This window comes from Aristolochia californica, unplaced genomic scaffold, assembly GCF_029961685.1.
Source record: "Aristolochia californica isolate CCGP_79_NKW_82.1479 unplaced genomic scaffold, dmAriCali1.0.hap1 SCAF_9, whole genome shotgun sequence".
Lineage (NCBI taxonomy): Eukaryota > Viridiplantae > Streptophyta > Magnoliopsida > Piperales > Aristolochiaceae > Aristolochia > Aristolochia californica.
In genome coordinates, this window is record NW_027182290.1 from 27,159,832 (window position 1) to 27,182,163 (window position 22,332).

A 22,332-nucleotide genomic window follows, 5' to 3' on the forward strand; every position below is an offset into this window, starting at 1 on the left:
CAATGAAATGGAAATTAGCCTATTTCTATCATCATAATAATTTTTTTCCTTTTAATTTAGTGAGTTGTTGTACAACTCTACAACATACATAACATAAATAAGGTATTAGAAAGTTAAGCTGAATAACCTTACACATAATTAATTTATTTGACAAATAATTCAAATGTTACAATTTGTATTACACAATATGAATTTGAGAAACATATTTTCAACCCTTTCCTACATGAAAGTTTTTTCCAATCCATCTGGCTTAAAATGGAAAAAGTGGGGAGGCTACCCCTTCACCCTGCCCACTAATCATCTCTATCCCTAGGACTATGTTGGAAGAGGTGATTTTTCTTATCTAATAGCATAACATCGTAATTTTTGTTTTCTTTCAGCCCTTGATTATACATTGTGTATAATGGTATTCTAGTCACTCATGTAATATTAACAACATTATAAATAAAGAAGAGAGGAGAGAGCTCGACCTATGCAAGGGAGCATTCTCTCCTCTTGTTTGCCCTAGCTTCTTCTCCTCTACTCGTCTTCCTTCTGTACTGTTAAGGAATAGTCCTACATGAATTAGTGAGAACAAATATGTTAAGTTTATTAGTTAGGAAAGAGGTTTCCTAAGTTGACTAGTCATTTTGGGATAGGCCTTGGACCCAACTTCACATGGTATCAGAGCAAGTACTCATATGTGTGCCTACACCTAAACTATCCACTTGTAGAGCCACAAAAGATGGCCTACACCTAAAACTACCCACTTGTAGAGCCACAAAAGAGGGCTTACACCTAAAACAATCTACTTGTAGAGCCGCAAAAGAGGGCCTACACCTAAAAATTATCCACTTGTAGACACACAGAAGAGGGCCTACACCTCAACTATCTATTTGTAGAGCCACAAAAGAGGGCCCATACCTAAAATTATCTACTTGAAGAGCCACAAAAGATAGCCTACACCTAAATTATCCACTTGTAGAGTCACAAAAGATGACCTGCACATGAGGAGGAGTGTTAAAGAATAGTCCCACATGGATTAGTGAGTACAAAGATCTTGAGTTTATTAGTTGGGAAAGAGGTTTTCTAAGTTAGTTAGTCATTTTGGGATGGGTCTTGGACTCAACTTCACATGTACACTACAAACTCCTTCCTTCCTCCTCTTCTCTTCTTCTTCTTCCACTTTCTTCACTTCAACCAGCCTTATCCAAGCATGAAACTCTAGAATCTAACATAATATCTGAGCAGGGGTTCAGGGGTTTCATACAAGCTGCTCTAAAATCAAGCAAACCTCTTCATAAGGAGGGGGCATCCAAGGACAGCCATTGGAAGAAGATGGCTGATAAAAAATTCCAGCAAGTCCTTGTTAGATATGTTTCATCAATTCTCATCTATTTCTCTTGCTTTTCCCTTGAAAATCTCAGAATTTTTTGTTCCCTTGTTGGATATTCAAATCTGGTTGTTGAAGTTTTCTTATGCCTACCAAAAAGAGGTTTTTTGAAGGCTGAAAGCTATAGCTTTGTTCGAATAAGTTGTGCTACTTCAAAAATTTTTTTTTTTTAAATCCCTAAAAATCCCTTCAAAGAATTCGAGCACTCCTCCTTACTTCCCTGAATTCTTGTTTTAGAAAAAAATCTAAGTCCTCACGTTTATAGCTTGAAATCCAAAACTAGGGTTTGGTATTAATCTTTGCATGAGAAATTCCAGTTGTTCGTTGTATTTTTTATTTCAGAATTCAACTATGTATTTCATGGGATTTTTTTTATGCATCTAATAGCTATTTCATCTTTAGCCATGCATTTTTCTCCTAGTCTCATGCACGTAATCCTCATGCAAACTACTGACCTATGGTCTCTGAATTCGAAAATTGCCATAAGCTTACTTTTACTTCCTTGAGTCTTTTTTTTTATTTTTTTGTCAAATAAAGCAGAAAATTTGAATAAATTCTTCAACTCCTCTGAATTCATCAAGCATGTTTTTTTTAAGGATAACTACCATACCACTTAAGGGGTTATCTAACTATGTTTCATGGTCAAAAAATTTAAAATGATTTCTGATTACAAGAGACCTTGCTAGACACTTGACTCAGCCATCAGTTGAGGAAAATTACCCTTCCTACCAAAAGTGGTTAAAGGAGGACACCCTGGTCATAAATTGGTTGATAAATAACATTGAAGAATCAATTGCTAATAATTCTATTCACTTGGATACAACCAAAGATATTTGAAACACTTATTCCAAAATGTATTCCACTCCTGATAGCTTACAGAAACTTTATGATATCATTCAAGAGATGTACACTGTTGAATTTATGGAAAAGAGAAATATTTCACTAACTTGTTGAAATTTGAGTACATGAGCCTCCATTTATAAAAGAGGAAACAAGTAGAATCCAATTACAATTAAACTACCCTTATCCTAGTTACACACAAGTTAAACATTAAAAGATAAGTTCTAGAACAATTGAACAACTAAACATAAATAGAAGACTAACATAACTAAAACACATTTAACTGAGACTCTTGTATGAGACCTCCTTCCATAAAAATCTTCTTAGACTCCACCATATTAATTCTGGCTCTGTGAGACTTCTTATTGTGAGAGTCATGTAAGACTCGTCCATGTCAGCTTTTCAACACTTCCCCTCAAGTTGGAGTTTATAACTTCAACATGCAATAAAAAGGATTTTTGGTCTTCAATTTTTTTTTTGCTGAAAAAAATTCTTCATAGATGCAAAAACTTCATCTTTTGTGTTCCCCTTTCTTGAATATTTTGGTCACATAAAAATTAACACAACATGTAGAACAAAATACACCTTTCTTGTACTTCTTCTACTTCTCCCCCTCAAGCTGGGGATAAAAAGGCTATAGAGACCCAACTTGGACAAAACACAATATGGGACAAGAAATTTATTCCTAGCCATACAACAAAGCTCCATACTCCAATAAAAAAAATGGTTATAGCTCTGAAACACACTCCGCTCAATTTTAAAAACAGAAAAACGGCCAACTTTTGGGCACAACAAAGAGATTATCCACTTTTTAACAGTAGCTCAAACGCAAATCACCTTTTGGGTGAAGAACAAAAGAATTGACTCAAGTTGGACGTTGGGAACACTCTTATACTTTTAGGTAGTGGGTCTAAGCATTGTTCTGAAGTCATAAAAGCACAAGATGATAAACTGAAGAAATACTAAAGGAAAATAACTTTAACTGGAAGGAGGCGACTATGCAACACTTATACATCCAAAGTGACATTTTTTTTTTTGAATACTAGGGGAGACTATAACAACAGAACTTAATAAACTTGACCAAGTATAACTTTTTTGGGGTGACCACAATTTTTCAGAGTTAACTATACGGAAGATACACAACCAATTAACAAAAACGCAAACTTCAAAACAAAATTGAAGCAAGATATTGCATACCTTGAATGAGCACATCATTGAGTGATTAAGTCTAATCAAAACTTTCTAATTAGAAGAGAAATTTTGCTAAAAAACTCGGATTTTAGGAGAAAAGGAAACTCAATTCACGTCAATGCATGGAGAAATAATAAGAGAGAAAATAGGAAAAAGGAGAGATTTTCAGCAAAACTGTCCTTGGTACTTTTGATATCAATATCTCAAAAAATATAGTTTAGAATCAAACGGTTTGTTGCTGAAAAAACTAGACTCAAAGAGCTTTAAATTGATACCAAATTTGACATAAAAAGCTTCATTCTTGAATCTTTTATGACCTGTTGATTTTCTTTGTTCTGTAGCTTGATCTTTGCCGACTCCAATGTGAATATCTCCTTAAGTATTGATCAGATTGACATGAAATTTTCTCCTTCTGAAACTTGAATTCGATACCTTTTATCCAAGTATAACGTTTCTTCATAAAATATACTTTTTTTAGAGAAATAATCTGATAGATTTCGGACTTTGTAATCTGGCCGAATTGAGTACTCATTCTTCTTTGGCCAGCATGACGATTGACCTTTGCGAAACTGATCTCCCTCTAGAAAAATCAGATTGAGAATTCGTTTGATAGGGTAGAAAATTGACTTACAGATCTTTCTTTTGACATATAAATCTCCATATAAAGTCTCATTCTTGATGGCTTAAACAGCTCAAAAAGTGAAGCTTTCTCCTGCTATTCGAACCTCTCTTGCAATCCGATCTTAGCTGCTTCAAATATCAATTTCTCTTTGTAGAAAACTCCGATTGCCAAACTTCTTTTTGCGTTGGAAAGTAAACTCGAAGATCTTTCCGTCAATATATAATTTGTAATATGAAAGTTTAGTATGGAGGTGCGAATGCCAAGAAACCAACGGGTACTAAGATAGGAAAGAAAGAAAAAAGATAGAATATGAACCTAAACTACTAGAAATGATAGATCAGAAAAGGATCACATTATCTCTGTGGGTTGACCACGTCAACTCACAGAACCCGCTTTGATACCATGTTAATTTTTGGAAAAGAGAAATACTTCACTAACTTATTGTAATTTGAGTGTATAAGCCTCTATTTATAAAAGAAGAAACAAGTAGAATCCAATTACAATAAAACTACCCTTATCCCAGTTACACCCAAAGATAAACTCTAAAAGATAAATCCAAGAACAATTGAATAATTGAACATAAATAGAAGACTAACATAACTAAAACACCTTTAACTGAGACTCTTTTATGAGACTTCCTTCCATGAGACTCTTCTTAGACTCCACCATATTAATTGTGTATCAGTGAGACTTCTGACTGTGAGAGTCATGTAAGGCTCTTCCATATCTGCTCTTCAACAAACCAAGCAAGGTGACAATCTCAATAAGTACTTTTCTAGGTTTAGAGGACTTCTACAAGAATGGAAACTTGATTAACCATACTCTACAAATATTGTCACTCAAGAAAAACAACGAGAAGCACTTGTTTCAGCTATCTGTCTTGCAAATTTAAAGCCCTACTTGAAGTTGCCAAATCACAGGTACTTAGCTCCTCTGCTAAACCTTCTTTCGATGGTGTTTGTGTAGTCAAGTGATGCTCTTGAGGGTGAAAGAGGCGTGAGGGGGGCGATTTCGGAGAGAAATTTAACGTTACGCGTAACATGCGCCGTTAGCTTCGAATGTGCTAACGTGTGCCGCTTTTTCAAAAATGAGCCGAGATCTTTCTCCGATCACTGTCCTTGCGGCCGGTGACAGGAACCCTCGACGGCAGACTTCCAGTAAGGATGTCGACTTCTTCTCCGACGCCGATCGATGGAAAGAGGTTGACCTTTCGAGAAGACACAAAAATTCTAAACCAGAAAAACGTCAAGCCAAACGCTCGGAAACCTTGAATCTTCCCTCCGACGAGCCAACAAAACCTCCTACGAAAGATTTCGAAGCCAGCTGGAAGACGATCGCCCAGTGAAAGAAAAGGAACCCCCCTTTCCGTTTCAGCTATGGAAAAAACGGAGTTACAGTGGAGAAAGTCGCTCGGAGCTCTGGATAGGTGATTCGCATCTCCTCTGCCATCGGATCGAAGATGTCCTTCATCTGTGTTCTGATGGAAGCAAGCTTCGTCCTTCAGTTCCAACGAGTCACGAAGACACGGGATTAGATTTTCTTCCTGTCGGTGAGCTCCTTTCTGGGACAAAGAGAGTGACGTGTCTTCCATCGGCATGGCTCAACAATGCTCGCCAAGATCTATATTCCCGAGGCCACCAACTCGGGATTTGGTTGGTAGGAGTTCGAAGAAGCCATCCGGAGCCTCTCAGGCGCAGTCCGGCAGAGGGAGCCCCCAAATCCAGCGGTACCAACCGAGCCTCTCCCCCCTTCCCCCTTCCTTCGAAATTACCTAACCCCCTTAACCCAACCATTCAAAACCTTTTTTCAGAACACCATGTTCCTACACACCTTCCTTCAGAAAAATCCAAAACCATCCAAATCCCTCCCAATTTGCTCCATAAAGGGCGACAATCTCTGACCTGCTCTATCCTAGTCCACACCCCCTCTAGTATCGTCAAATCCAGTATACTTCAATGGCTGACTGATGAGCTTCACCTCCCCTACACACCCAGAATTTCCTACCTCAACCCCCATTCCTGGCTTGTTCACTTTGAAACCCAGCAAGAGTCTTCTACGGCCCTTGCTCTCACACCCCACACCCCCTTGGGCATCATTTCGATATCAGAATGGCTCCCATTGACTCGTAGTCAATTTGGGCCATGGGCTACAGTCACCGGCCTCCCTGCGGAACTATGGCACAATGAGGTCTTCACGAGCATCATCTCGGAGTTTGGTGACATAATCGCTCTGGACCCCCTTACTGAGCACTGGCATCATCTTGATGAGGTCCGAATCCTCATCAATCCTATTCATCCTTGCGAAGGACGCTACTTCCGATACATTATGGTGGATAATGCCCGATTCTAGATTCATATTGAGTTGGCAGATATGCAAGATTTCAGAAATGTGACCTCGAGTCCTACAACTAAATCCAGAGATTCTCCACAACCTGTCCACACATTGAGAGCAGCAACCACGACCTCTTCTCCTCAAAAGATGCGTCCTGAACCAGCCAGTCTTACAGTTGGTGATGACTCTATTCCAGCTGCCTCCTTGGTTGTCTCTCCCTCCAGCCTGCCATACCACCCACCCACCAGTCCATCTCAACCCACCACAGATATTATCCCTGATAAAATCTAATCCACCCCCCAGATACCTACAATTGCCATTCACCTTCCCACTTTACCCCCCGAAATAACCAACCCACCCTCCCCCCCATGAAAAGCCCCGCATGCCTTCCTATAACTCCACCCCACAGTCTTCACACCCCTCAAACCACCACTCAAGTAATGAACTCTCCCCCTCCACCACCTCCGAGATATTCCCACCCCAAAATTCCTCCTCCTCCCCTTGCCACCTACCAGCGCCATAATAGAGGTCATCCGAGACAGCTTCTCCAGGATGGTCCCAGTGCCATTTCTAGATATCCCTGCAATCCAGAGATAGGGGACTTCATCCTTCCAGAGATGGGTGAAAGAGCACAGAAGTATGTGGCTGCTCTTCAGATAGAACAACAAAAATTCGACCCAGAAACCTGGGCACAAATAGTGGAGCTTGCCAAGGTGATGGGCACCGTCTACACGAAGCCCCTCGGGGGAGATAACCACCTGTCTGAGAAGTCCAAGAAGAATACTAGTGATCAATGATCATTATCTCTTGGAATGTTCGAAGAATTGGATTCGCACGTCGCCGTGCCGCAATTCGGGACCTCCTTGCCTCTACCAAGGCAAATGTTGCTATTTTTCAAGAAACCAAGGCCGCTTCTCTGCCCCTTGGATATATCCGTGAGATGTGGCCTCACAAGGAGCCTGGATGGATTTTTGTGGATGCGATTGGATCGGCTGACGACATTCTGATTGTGTGGGACACTAATACCATTGAGGTGATCGATCGCTGTTGTGGCACTTACTCCCTTGAAATCAAATTGAGAGACAAAGGATCGGAGAACATTTGGTGCCTTGTGGGTGTGTATGGTCTTACTAGACACCATGAGAGACATCTCTTCTGGGATGACCTTGTGAGGACTTGTTAGAGGTGGCTCATTCCTTTGATGCTTGCAGGAGATTTCAATGTTACCCGCTCCTGCCACGCGAGATTCCCGCCCTCCCGGAGAATCACTACCTCCATGAGGCTATTTGTAGACTTTATTGGCAGCTGAGATCTTGATGAGGTTACCCTATCTGAGAAGACCTTCACTTGGTCAAATGGCAAACAACCCCCCGTCCTCTCCAAGCTTGACCGCTTCTTAGCCAACAACAACTGGCTTCAGTTATACAGCAATGCCACAGGCAAAGTCCTTAATAGGGTTGTTTCCGACCATTGGCCGATTATGGTTGATAGCCACTTCGGCAGTCCTTTCTCAGATTTCCACTCTTGACTCTGAAGAGGAATCTAGAAGCCTCTCTTCCTCAGAAGTAACTCAGAGATACGCCCTTCAAGGGCAAATGCAGTCCTTCGCTCATAGTGAGCTCGTGCAAGATTTAAATGGTTCGTTGAGAGAGATGCCAATACTAAATTCTTCCATGCAGTCGCCTCTGCTCGGAGAAGAGCCAACCGCATCACCACGCTCAGCGTCAATGGTGAGAGTATCTCGGATCGATCCTTTATTTCAGACTCACTGGTGAACTTTTTTACAAAATTATACTCTGATGGCTAGCTAGTTTGCCCTTTCTTCGAAAGGGTTCATCTCCAGGATATTCCTTCGGCCGCAGCTAGTCTCATCGAGCTCCCTTTCCCCAATAAGGAAATTGAAAAAGCAGCATTGGGTCTTCCTTTGGATCGTGCTCCGGGCCCGGATGGTTTCAATGGGGAATTTTATCGCCGATGCTGGCCCTCCATCAGAGACGAAATGTCTGCATGGTCCATGTGTTCTATCAGCATGGCATCAGATAAAGGAGCATCGGAGCTTCGTTTATTGCCCTCATCCCTAAAAAAGAAGGGGCAGAAATTTCTTCTGATTTTCGGCCAATCAGCCTCACCACCAGTGCTTACAAGGTGCTTGCGCGCCTCCTTGCCAATAGCCTTAGGGTGGTTCTCCCTATTGCCATCCATCATGGCCAGAGTGCTTTGATCAAGGGAAGAAATATATTAGACTCGGCCATGGCATGTCACGAGCTCATCCATCATTTCAAGGCTTTTAAAGCTTCCCAGATTCATCCTAAAGCTTGATTTTGAGAAAGCCTTTGACAGAGTTAATTGGAAGCTTTTGGACACTCTCCTGGGGAAGATGAGATTCGGGGAAAAATGGCGTTTTTGGATTCAAAGTTGCATCTCCTCTGCAAGCTACTCCATTCTTCTCAACGGAACGGCTTGCGGTTATTTTAAGGGATCCAGGGAATCAGGCAGGGAGACCCCCTTTCTCCTTTGCTCTTCAATATGATAGCGGAATACCTATCAGCTCTGATCTATTCGGCCAAAAACCTGGGTTGGCTCCTCCCCACGACGGACTATGCAGCCTTTGATGTGTCGATCCTTCAGTTTGCAGATGATACAATTTGCTTTGGGGTTGGTACTATGGATCAGATCCGAAAACTGCGTGCTGTAATGGGACTATTTGAACTGGCTTCTTGTTAGCACATTAACGAGAAGGAAAGCACCCTCCTAGGCTATCCTATTGACTCACCTGTGCTTTAGGGTATGGCTGGCTATTTGGGGTGCTCAGTGGGAAATTTGCCAACTACATATCTTGGACTACCACTCTTTAACTCTCGGCCTTCAGCAACGCTTTGGTCCCCCCTTATTGAGAAATTTGAGAAGAGACTAGCTACTTGGAGGGGCAAGCTTTTATCTACTGTTGGGCGGCTCACTCTCCTCAAGTCTTGTTTGGCAAAGGACTGCCAAACTATTTATTATCATTCATGCACTGTCCGGCCTCTGTTTGCAGTAGGATTGACGCCATCCATTGACGTTTTCTCTGGAGAGGATCAGAGGACACCTTCAGATATCATTTGGTGAGTTGGAAGGATATTTGCATGCCCCGAAATCAAGGTGGTTTAGGCATTCGGCCTACGAAGGAGATGAACAATGCCCTTTTGCTCAAATGGATCTGGAACTTCAACATCAAGCATAACAGCCTATGGGGTGATATGGTCAAGTTCTATCTTCAACCTTCGAGTGCCTGGTGGAGGGAGGATGGCGCTACTTGGCTCCTATCCCCAATATGGAAATCAATTCAAAAGCTCCTCCCAATATTCAGTGATGCAACTTCCTTTCACACAGGCAATGGAAGGACCCTCCTCTTTTGGTAAGATGAATGGTGTGGCCCCCACTCCCTCTCTGAGGATTTCCTGGGGCTCTCTAGGGTGGCGAGGGACCTCTCTTGCTTAGTGGCAAATTCTTGGAGAGATCGCTCATGGAGTCTTACATTTCGTCGGGGATTAAATGATGAGGAAACTACGGCTTTTTGCTCTCTCCCCTCCAGACTCAGCAACACTACTATTCGTGAGCATGCAGTTGATAAACTGACATGGAAGCCCAACATTAATGGCCGATTCAAAGTTGCATCCGCCTACTCTCACATTAGAAAAGAAGATTACAGCATGCATGAGCACAAGGCAAACCTGGCATGGAAGCTCTCAGTGCCTACTAAAATCAAATTCTGGACGGCCATTAGGGAACATATCTTCACCTCTGACAACCTCCATAAAAGAGGTTACACCGCCCTAGATCGCACTTGTCCCCTTGTGGTGTGTGCGACGAGACAGTCCAGCATGTTCTCTTACATTGCGACTTTGCATGGCAAGTCTGGATGAAGATATTTCAGAAGATTGGTCTTCAAATGGGGCTACATCAAACCTTTTCGGCACCTTTGAGATGGTTATGAGGATACGCCTTCCTAAGTTGGGCAAGATAATTCTCTTGGCATGCCTTGCGCATGTCCCATGGTGTATATGGTTAGAGCGAAACAACCAGAGATTCAACTCCAAGGCTAGCAACACGGATAATATAGCTTCTCAGGCAGTAGGCCTTATCTCGAGCTGGCTACATTCTAGGAAGGGGTTTGCTTCTCTATCGGGCGTCTCCCTTCGAGAAAATTGGGGCTTGATCGCGCACATGGCGGGCCCCTATAGGAATCCGGTTATGGTCACCTGGGATCATCCCCCTTACGACTGCATCAAACTCAATTTTGATGGCAGTGCTTTAGGCTGTCCTGGGCCGGCTGGAGCTGGTGGTGTTTTCAGAAATAGCAGTGGAGACCCTATTCTATCCTATGCAGGGCCGGTGGGTATAGCTGATTCAAATACTGCTGAAGTGAGTGCTCTTCTATTCAGCCTCCAAATATTTAAAGAGCGGCTCCATGGCAAGTTGATTATTGAAGGCGACTCAAAGACTGTTATCAGCTGGTGATCAAAAGAAAGCTCCCCTCCTTGGCGCCACTGGCCAATCACTGATTATATTGCTAACATTGTGTCATCCATTCATTGTAATTGGAACCTCGTTCCTAGATCAGCCAATTCTTTGGCTAATAAATTGGCAAAATTCAGAACCTCCGAGCAATCTCTCATTCTTTGGGAAGGCTTCCCCTCGTGTAATCTGCTCGTTTGAGCTCTCATAATAAAATTCAGCACCATTTCAAAAAAAAAAAAAAAAGTGATGCTCTTGAGGTAAGCATTTCACCATTTTCACTTGTTGTTTTAGGGCCACCTTATAACACTCGACCCATTGTTGTTCACAAAGAACCAAGATCCTGTGCTTCAAAACAACCTTCTACCTCTCATCCTATTGCAAATTTTATTTCATTCATAGGTTATCCTTGAGTTGTTGCTCTTTTTTGTCAGCTTTGCCTTCAGTTTTCATTCTTAACATTTTGAAGAGGCTTCCAAAGATCCTATTGAGAGTTGCCATTGAAGAAGAGATGATTGCCATGTACAATAATAACACATGGGAGTTAACATCTCTTCCTCAGAAGAAGAAACCCTTGGGTTTTAGATAGGTGTTTACAACACAATCTGGATGGTTCTATCGCTAGATATAAAGTTCGGTCGGGTGGCAAAAGGCAACACTCAATCCTGCGATATTTGATTATGAAGAGACTTGTTAAGTTGGGTCCAAGGCCCATCCCAAAATGACTAGCCAACTTAGGAAACCTCTTTTCCAGCTAATTAACTCAAGATCTTTGTACTTAGTAATCAACGTGGGAATATTCCTTAACACTCCCCCTCACGTGTAGACCCTCTTTTGTGGCTCTACAAGTGGATAATTTAGGAGTAGGCAGTTTAGGTGTAGGCCTTCTTTTGTGGCTCTACAAGTGTTAGTTTAGGTGTAGACCCTCTTTTGTGGCTCTACAGGTAGATAGTTTTTAGGTGCAGACCCACATATGAGTACGTCCTCTGATACCATGTAAAGTTGGGTCCAAGCCCATCCAAAATGACTAGCCAACTTAGGAAACCTTTTTACCAACTAATAAACTCAAGATCTTTGTACTCGTTAATCTATGTGGGACTATTCCTTAACACTCCCCCTCACGTGTAGACCCTCTTTTGTGGCTCAACAAGTGGATAATTTAGGAGTAGGCAATTTAGGTGTAGGCTCTCTTTTGTGGCTCTACAAGTGGATAGTTTAAGTGTAGGCCCTCTTTTGTGGCTCTACAAGTAGATAGTTTAGGTACAGGCCCACATATGAGTTCCTGCTCTGATACCTTGTTAAGTTGGGTCCAAAGCCCATCCCAAAATGACTAGCCAACTTAGGAAACCTCTTTACCAACTAACTAACTCAAGATCTTTGTACTCAGTAATCCAAGTGGGACTATTCCTTAACAAGACTTTTTCGCCAGTGGCCCAATTAAATTCGATATTTGTTCTTATCTCTATAGCTACAAATTTTAAGTGGTCTATCTCCACTTGGAGGTAAATAATGCATTCCTTCATGGTGATTTGTCTGAAGAGGTTTATATGTTACAACCACCTGGATATGTGGTTGAGGGAGAGAAAGTATGCAAACTTAACAAGGTTATTTATGGTTGAAGCAGTGACCTTGTCCTTGATTTGAAAAATTCAGCAGAGTAGTCCTCCAGTTTGGTTTTAAAAGATGTGAAAGTGATCATTTTGTTTTTACCAAATGAACCAAGCAAGGCATGATTCTTATGACTGTCCATGTAGATGATATTATTATTACAGATAATGATGCTATGGGAATTCAGCTAGAATGGACTTAGGGAAAGTTTTTTCATACGAAAGACCTTGATTTACTAAAATACTTTCTTGGGATAGAAATTCTTCAATCCCATCATGGTAGAGTTTTATCAAAAAATAAGTATGTTTCGGATCTCTTGAAAGAAACAGGAATAATTGGATGTAAGCCAGTAGACACTCCTATGGATCCAAATATGAAATTGTGTTCTAAATCAGGAAATCATATTGATGTGGGAAGATTTAGCCATTTACCTCACGGTTACTAGACATGACATTTCATATTCTATAAGTATTACTAGCCAATTCATGCATCAACCTCAACAAACTCATTGCGTAGCATTGGAAAGAGTCATACATTCTTTGATGACAATAAATCTACCTCTAGCCATTGCACAATGGTAGGTAAAATTTAGTTACATAGAGAAGCAAAAAGCAAAGTATTGTAGCAAGATCAAGTGCTGAAGTTGAGTATCGTGCACATGTAGTAAGCGAATTGTTGTGGCAAAAATCTTTGATGTCTGAACTTGGCTTTTCTATAAATGGGCTAATGCAACTTCATTGTGACAACCAAACAGTCATTCATATTACAACCAATCTAGTATTTCATGAATGAACCAAGCACATTGAGATTGGTTATCATTTTGTTCTAGAAAAGTTACAAGTTGGTGTCATATTGATGCATTATATTCCTTCCAAAAATTTGGTAGCAGATATCTTCACCAAAGTTGTAGTAGTTACACTTACCTCTACATATTCCAAGTTTGGGATATTTGATATGTTTGCACTAGCTTGAAGGGGAGTGTCGAAAGAGGTGATTATTCTTATGTAATAACATAGCTTGTAATTTTTGTTTTCTTTCAACCCTTGATTATACATTGTGTATAAGGGTATTCTAGTCACTGATGTAATATTCACTACATTATAAATAAAGAAGAGAGGAGAGAGCTCGACCTATGCAAGGGAGCATTCTCTCCTCTAGTTGCCCTAGCTACTTCTCCCCTACACATCTTCCTTCTCTACACTAGAAACTCCTTCCTTCCTCCTCTTCTCTTCTTCTTCTTTCGCTTTCTTCACTTCAATCAGCCTTCTCCAAGCATGAAGCCCTAAATCTAACAGGCTAAAAAAATCTCTAAAAAGGATAAAAACTCCGTTAAAGTTGTGCAAGCTCCTCCCAAAAATGACTAGCTAATTAAGAGGCCTATTGCTCAACCTTGTCAAGAGATTTCTAATCCATTTTTAGATGTGAGACTTTCTACCCAAGCTAATACCACCTCTCATGTCTAGGCACAATGAACAAATAGACAAATAGGACTACTGCAAAATTGATAGAGAGATGAAAGAGAAGAATGTGACATGAAAGAGAAAGCTGAGATATGCAGCAGCCTAGGATCCCTAACCAGTTTTAATAAGTTATTAAGAAAGACATTACAAAAGACAAACATACCCTTCATCACTTATGCATGTACAACTAACTGTATAATGAGTAGACAACTACAATTTGTCCTTTCTAAATCATTGCTTTGACCTTAATAATCATTTATTTTTTCTTGATAATCATTGCTTTCTAAATCACTGCTTTTCCTATGAACTTTAACGCTCCCTCTCAAGTTGGGGCATATATATCAAGTAACTTCATCTTGATACAAAATTTAGCAAACTCTTGTCTATGGTTTTGACATAAGGGATAACAACTTTCCCACTAATAATAGCATCATGTACAAAGTGAAGATCAACTTCTATACGCTTGGTCCTCTCGTAGAAAATCAGCTTGTTAGCAATAAAGATTGTTGCTTGGTAATCACACTTTAATACTATCTGATCATCAAATGCAAATCTGAACTCTTTTAAAATTGACTTCATCCACATAAATTCATTCACCATGTGAGCCATAGCACAATACTCAACCTCTGCACTCGAACAACCTACAACATTCTGCTTTATGCTCTTCTAGCTTATAAGATTCTCCAACAAATATACAAAAAAATTGTAGTAGATTTTCTTTCCATCTTGAAACCTACATAGTTTGCATCGTAACTCCCCTCAACATTTAAGTGTTCATGGGGTTTATAGAACAACCCTTTACCAGGAGCTCATTTTAAATAGCGCAGAATTCTCTAAGTTGCTTCAAGATAAATCTTGCAAGGATTTCCATGAATTGACTCACTAAACTGACAGAAAATGAAGTTATCTGGTCTAGTAACAATCGCATAAATCAATTGACCAACTAGTCTCTTGTACATTGCCTTGTCTCTTAATAAGGGACTCTTCATCAAAAAGATTATGACCAACTTCTATAGCTGTCTCTGCTAGTTTAGTTCCTAGCAAACCATTCTCATGTAACATATCAGTAACATGCTTTCCTTGAGACAACACCACACCTTGCTCTTGGAAACCACAATTAGCATAAAATATTTCAACCTTCCAAGCTCCTCAGTCTGAATATATAATTTGAGATACTCCTGTACTTCAATTATGTTATTACCACTTCTAGATAACACAACGTCATCCACATATACCACCAGTACCACAACTCCAGAAGATCGATGCAAAACAAACAGGGAATGGTCACAATGACTCCTCGTAAAACCAAAAGATGTCACGATGCTACTAAATTTATCAAACCATCAAGTACCCCTATCAAGACATAAAAAGGTTAAGGCACTTCAAAAGGGATAGAACAAGAAGACAATAATAATGCAAGGGTTTTGAAGGATGGAAATAGGGTGTTCCGACTCCATGCAATTGAGTAACCATGTCATGATTTGATTGTCCTCCACTTCTCAATAATCAATCATTAGTTAAGGGGATTCATCCCTCAAGTATTTTATCTTTTGTTTAGCCTTAAGATAAATACGGACGGACTTGGACCAACCCAGATAATTCTACCCATGCAAGTTCCCAATGATAATCACAATAGTGCACTTGACTTCTAATTTCTAGACTCCTTGGCTGGGGTAATAACTTCTCGCTTGAATCAACCACAGTCTGCCACCAAAAAAACAGTAATCCAAATAATAATCAAGCTGGAATGTACTAACACACCAACCAGCACCAAAAACACACCAGAAAACACAATATACTGCTTGTGCAGATGAAGTGAAGCACGCAATAGATAGAATTAGGGCACCGGAACCATAAAATGAATGACTACTACTGAAATATCCTCTTAATAAGTGAAATCTAACATAAAGCAACAAGAAACAAGGATGATGTCAGCATTCAGACTGATGATACATGCAGAGATCACCAAGTACTTGGATGATGCATACAGACTGATGATACACGCAGAGGTCACCAAGTACTTGGATGATGTCAGCATACTGACTGATGATACATGCAGAGGGCACAAGTATGGGGATCTGTAGAGATAAGGATTTATAGAAAACCCAGATAACAACCCTCCAGGGACACAAGTACTTCATAAAGTTATTCAATTGACAGCACAAGCCATCAATCCTAGGATTATGGCACAAAAGAAACGGAAAAATCTGACCTTGAACTTCAATCAGCAGAAAATTCTGAAATTTTCCCTTCTTGGAGTATCTGCAGACTTAGACAAATAAGGAAGAAATGCTTGAAACTTGCAGCAACTGAGAGAGAAACTTACTCTGATACCATGTAAAAATTAGAAGTTAAGAAAAAGAAAGAGGAGAGAAAAACAGAACAAAAAGAGAGAAGGAGAGCAAGTGTGCAGCAATTCCAGCACACATTAGGGTCAAAGCATGACCCACTTTTCTATTGTATAGCCACTTAAAGTGAGGGCTCATAAAAGTTACAATAATATTCCTCTAAACTATCATAACTCCTTTAAAACATATCAGAACAAAATGAAAATTGAACCACATAACTCTAACATGAAGATGAGCTTACTGCTAGACTATGAGGGACATGTGTCAAGAGTGAAATGACCAAACCACCCTCTATACATATTTCAACAAAGAAAAAAGTTTTTAGATAAGTTTTTCTAGGTTGTTTTCTCTTTCTTTGTTCTCTTTATCTACATTTCTTTCTAGTCATTCTAGCAGCCAAAAAGGTTGATCATTTGTATTTTGTTTGTCCGATTATGTCCTTGGTGTCCCCTGGTTTTTCAGCCTTCAATATTTACTACTATTTAATTTTTTCTTGTTTCTCTGGCAAGCCTATTCCTATTCTACAGTTTCATGGTTGAGACTGCATATGAAGTCGGCAGTCAGGATAGGGCTGTCCGCCGCTCAGCAACTTCAGGTGCAATGTTCTAGGTATTGGAGGCACACACAATCTGCAAGTTTCCAGCAGAGTTGTGTGGCTGGGCCTTCTTGCTCTTTGTCGGTGTAGCCTACCACTCTTGGTTTGTCACTAAGCTTCCTCTACACCAAAACAAGCATTGCATCCATGTCAACCAGAGAGTGCTGCTTTAGCTGTTGTATTTAATCCTTCAAGGAGAGGGCAGCTGGGGCATAGCCTTCTTAATGTTATTGAAGAATCCAAACTACATCTAACGAAGAAAAGAATTAAGAGTCCTGTTTCCCGAGGCAATCTCCTAGTTTCCTTATGCACTGGTGTTTGACTTGTCCTTATATCTTCGTATCTTCTTCCTTAATATTCTATCTGCCCATTTTCTTCCTCCAATTATCCCAGCAAGCTACTGTCAGTGCCTTGTTCTTATATGGTAGGAGTTGGCTATATCCGCTTTCAGTATTTTGTTCCTCAAGTGTTTGTTTTTACTAGTTTGCCAATGGTATCTCTTGTTTAGATTTCCAAGTTTGTTTAAAGAGGAAGCCATATCTGCTGCTGATTGTTCCCTTTTATAGTAGAGTTCATTGGGCGACTCTCGTGCTCTTTTTTTAATCAAAATTAAGACAAACTTCAGAAGTCAGATAAGCTCCACATCCGGTTATTGGTTCCAGATGTCTCTTACTGCTGACATGTAATGCAAAGCACCTTCAGAACTCCACCAAGGTTCAGGTTAAGAGTCATTCAGGACAAGGATTTTGTGTCTTTGCTGTTGCCTATACATTTTTGTCGCCTTGTTGTTTTACTTTTCTCGATTGCTTTCATAATTTAGCATCACATCTCTTCCATCGTCCATCTCTTCCTCTGTGAGGTTGGCCTGGTCCACGGCCCAACTACACTACATAGTTTAGCAGCTGGTTGAGAGTATCAACCCATACTTGTCCTATAGATTGTTCTGTTAAGCAACTAGCCAATACTACCCAAAAGACCGGCCGGTTAGGAGTGGAAGACATAGGTACTTAACCCTTAGCCCAGGACCACCAAGACCAGGGTGTCCCATAACACCCAGGACCGGGTGAGTATACAGTGATATCACACCCCCCCTTCGCGAGCCGACGCCCACGGCGGCTCACCTGTAGCTAGCCTACTCATGCGGCTGCCCCACTCCTAGTGCCCTTTCGCAGTTCTCCAGGTCGGCCCCTTCCGCATGGTCACTCCTTTCCGCAAGCGCTCCTCCAGGGATTCCAACTCGCGACCGAGGGTCGGCTCTGATACCAAATGTTAAGCACCTAGCCAATACTACCCAAAAGACCGGCCTTTTAGGAGCAGAAGACATAGGTACTTAACCTTTAGCCCAGGACCACCAAGACCAGGGCGTCCCATAACACCCAGGACCGGGTGCGTGTACTGTGACATGTTCTCCCTTCAATCTTTTTCTTCAACTTCTGATCAACCTCGAGTTTTAGTCAACCTGGTCGATCCCTCTTTTGGTATTTCTCCCATATGTGTGTTGTTCGGGTCACATAGAAATGGCTCTATACTGGGGTTGGGCTTTCAAAAATCCATTAGTATTTCTCCAGACGGTTGTTTATCCATCACTTTGGGGTAATGCCTGCAAGACCGACCATCTACAGTAGCACTTTCTGACATGCTTTCTCTAATAACTTTATAGGTCTGCACATGTTGTTGTCGAAGAAGTATGTCTAACCAGAGTTGATGAGCACAAATTTCTCCTTTGCTTCAATTTATGTCATTGCAAGGGGCTATAGAGAGTTAGGAAATGAGCTAGAGTTTTGTTCTTTTGTAAGTACTTGGTCGGTATCGATCCTCCAAGTGTAGCTTAGTCCAGCTTGTGTTGAGTCGAGTTTTGTTAGTTTTTGATGTCTTATCATATGGCTTGGAGTGGCGATGTCATCTTTCTTATTTTGTATTTGTCCAAGCTAGGATTCTTGTGTCATAGTTCCCTAACTTGAGGGAGAGAAGTGCAGAGTATTATGATAGTAGTGAAACCTACAGTAATGCAGCATGTTCAAGATTTGCCCAGAATGGTGGTGAAGTGTTGATTAGAGTTGTTTGACTAAACTCAAGTTTTCCAAGGACGTTCGAGCAAGGTGATGAATGGAAGATGAAGAATTTTTGTTTATCAACAGTGAAGTGGGCGATTGCAGGAGTGAGACAATTAGAAGCTGACAAATGATCAAAGTTGTGCATCCTAGTGACCTAAAGACCTTTGAGCTGATTTGAAGACTTAAGCAGGAAATTTTTCTTGTCTTTTTATTTCAAAATGCCATGTAACAAGGTGAAGTAATAACTGCAGCATGAGGGAAACTGTTAGAAGATGTAATTTCTATTTACTTGGGTTTTTAGAAAATTAATTTCTTATAGAAACAAGGGAGCAAGAAGAATAGGGATATTAGTGCCTTCTTATCGTTATTTGTGTTATAAACAAGATTGAGGGGTAAATTAACCCTAACCTCCTCAATTCTTTTCTCACATATTTAAGTCCTTTCTCCCTTTTCTCTCTTTCTTCTAGAGACATTGTTATTTCATAACAGAGACTTCCTATTTAACAAAAAGTCTCCCTTTCTTTGCTTTACTAGAACAACGAGACACACTTTTTGTACATATTCCGACACTCCCTCCCCCTCAAGATGGTATATAGATCATAGCTACCCAACCAACCAAAGCATTGGTATATATATCTAAAAACTGACTTTGATGAAACATTATGAGGAAGGATGACTTTGTTTTGCACCTTTTTTTACAAGAAATTCTTCAATTCTTGTCTCTGTATAATTACCTGATCTTTGCAACTATCAAACAAATTCTTCAATCAAATTTTATCAACACTCTCACATGTTAACTCCACCTAAAGTTTGAGAGTCCATAAATATCAGTATTGCCAGTACCATCGATATATGTCTCATATCGGGTGACATATACCGTATTTTAGTATGAGCTACAAGATAATCAATACATATATGCATCAAATTTTAATATGTTTTTTTATCTGCTAGTCACTCTTTTATTGAAATGGAAATGGAAAATAGTAGTATCCATGAAATTTCTCTTGTTACTCCAAGTCAATAATTGACCAGTCTTGTCATCCATGGTGAAACAAGGGAATGAAGTGATGAAGAAACAATAAAGGAAACTGAATCAACTTACTATAATTTCCTCAAAATTCATAGATTTTCAGGATTTTTATATTTTCAAAGATTTTTCATGGATTTAGAAAAATTTTCGATTACTTAGAAATTTCCAGAAATTTTTGGAATCTATCTGGAATTTTCAGGAAATTTCCTGGAATGTTTCCAGGATATGTGAGAAAAAATCAGGAATTCTTGAGGGCTTTCTCAGGATATCAACTTTTTGGACTTTTGAGAACTTTTCTGAAATTTTTAACGATTTTGTTAGGAATCTTATGAATTCCCAGGGATTTTATGGAAATCTCATTTCTCTAATGCTCTCCTGCAATTGAATGAATTTTTTGGAAAAGAAATATCTCTAGAGAAAATTTCATGGAAAACAATCTCTGGAAATCTAAAATTATATAAATCAACTTTTTTGAATTCATGGAAAACAATCTCTGGAAATCTAAAGGGAAACTAAGTTATTATAAATCAACTTTCCTAAAATAATTTTGTCGAATAGTAACTGTAGAACCAGTTTCTGGGAAAACTGTTTTTAGCATAAAAGTTTACAGGAACCGTTTCAACAAAAGTAGCATGTGGGTAAAGTTTTTGAGATAAAAAATCGAGGAAACCTAGTTCCTACGAAAGTAAGAAATCAAGGGACCTATTTCCTGGAAACATAACTGATTAAAAACGGAACTACAGATCATCTTCTTCCTTCATACTTTTCATAGATTAATGGTGATCATGAAACTGCATCAATCAGCAACGAGGAAGCAACAAGAAATTATGGTTTGAAGGAATCAGCAACGAGTGATCTGATGGAAAAGGAATCCACAACTGCATCAGCTAGGCCTCAGGCAAATCCATCCCCACTAGTCATTACTTGCGCTTATTTGATGAGATTGAGAACATCAATTCTTCCTTGACCATTACTTGGGACTGCTGCTAATTATCTTGCTAGGATTAGCGGATTAGCTTCTCCAGTCACATCTGGTTGTGAGAAGCAACTTAACAAGTGATTAGTCGGTTTATTCACTTTGCCAGGTATTCATTTTTTAGCTTCTATGGGAAGCTATAGGACGAAGGAAAAGAAAAGACTCGTCAGCACCGCACTGTTTCTTATTGGAATAGAAAGAATGTAAGAAGCACACGGTCCGGATTTCATGTATTAAGCTTGCAGCACTGGCAACTATTGCAAGTTTGATTTATTAGTTCTACATTTCTTGCTCCTATTCAAAGGGTGCCTAATCGAAGAAAGATTTGCTTCGGTCGATACCTCCATTGCATAAAGATTTACATAAGCATTTACAAGGTCGCCTCTCAGAATACAAGCCTAAGCTTCAAAGCCTCACCATAGAGGAGCCAATTTTATCAGATATAGATATAACCCTTTCCAAAAACGAACACCACTCAGCCAGGGTTAAATTGCTACTAATAGAAACCACAAATCGGAATCAGACTTTGACGAGCCAAATTAAGAAAAGCAGGGCTAACCTCATCTTCTGCGGTGCAGTGATATTTGTAAACAAGTTGAAGGAACTCGTATCTACGCCTGAATTCAGGAATTCCATTCCATCCTGGCCGTCCATTTTCTGCAAGAAGGTGGAGTTCCGCAAGCTCCGCTCCCAGTGCCTTGTGGAAACAGACCAAGAGCATTATCGGGGAATCGACGAGACGAACGCCGGCGGTGGATCCCACGGCCGAATTTGACATTTCCGCACCCATCCGTCCCCCGCCCACCACCACCCACCATACAGGGCGAAAATTTGCTCCTAAATAGATGCTCCGCCTGCATCAATTCCTCCCTCTGCATCCTCCCAAAAATCTTAATTCTCCTTCTAGGTCTTCCTACATAGTTTTTTTTTTTTTTCCTATATTTTTCTAATAAGTGACTAAGTCTGCCACGACCGACGATGGCGACGGCGTACCTAACGTTTCTCCTTGTACCTGTCTCGAGAGTGATTGTCTTTGTTCTGTTTACGTTCCCGCCTGCTTCGTACCCGAATTTTTAAAGATCTGATCGGCGTTTCCCTGAATTGAATTATGTTTTCCCAGTTCTCGTTCATGCCGATGGTACGTTGTCCTCTCGTGGGGGTCAACTCAAGAGGTTATTGAATATAGCAGCATTTTATCAAGCTTGTGGCGTGCACACCCGACACCCGACACGCGCCTGTACGCGGCGAGAGCGTGTCAGTATACACAGATCCTTCTCTATGGGGTATCGTCACTCAATTAAACTGAACACAGAGCAACCTCTTGCTTTGTTCATGGTCTGAACCTAAAAAGAATTCAAATGGAAATTGACTAGAAAATAAAAAAACGCCCGGCATTTTGAGTCTTACTATG

At 40.3% G+C, this 22,332-nt stretch overlaps 1 protein-coding gene across 5 annotated transcripts in view; it reads right to left on the reverse strand.

The window, feature by feature from the left end:
* LOC137940346 (zinc finger protein BRUTUS-like At1g18910) overlaps positions 1–22,064 on the reverse strand; it is a 31,719-nt gene extending 9,655 nt beyond the window's left edge. For all 5 annotated transcript variants that reach the window (XM_068785366.1, XM_068785367.1, XM_068785365.1 and 2 more), the window contains exon 1: positions 21,481–22,064. In XM_068785366.1, the coding sequence (XP_068641467.1) occupies positions 21,481–21,711 (231 nt within the window). In that variant the 5' untranslated portion in view covers positions 21,712–22,064. The remainder of the gene's footprint in view (positions 1–21,480) is intronic.
* Between the last annotated feature and the right edge of the window lie 268 nt (positions 22,065–22,332).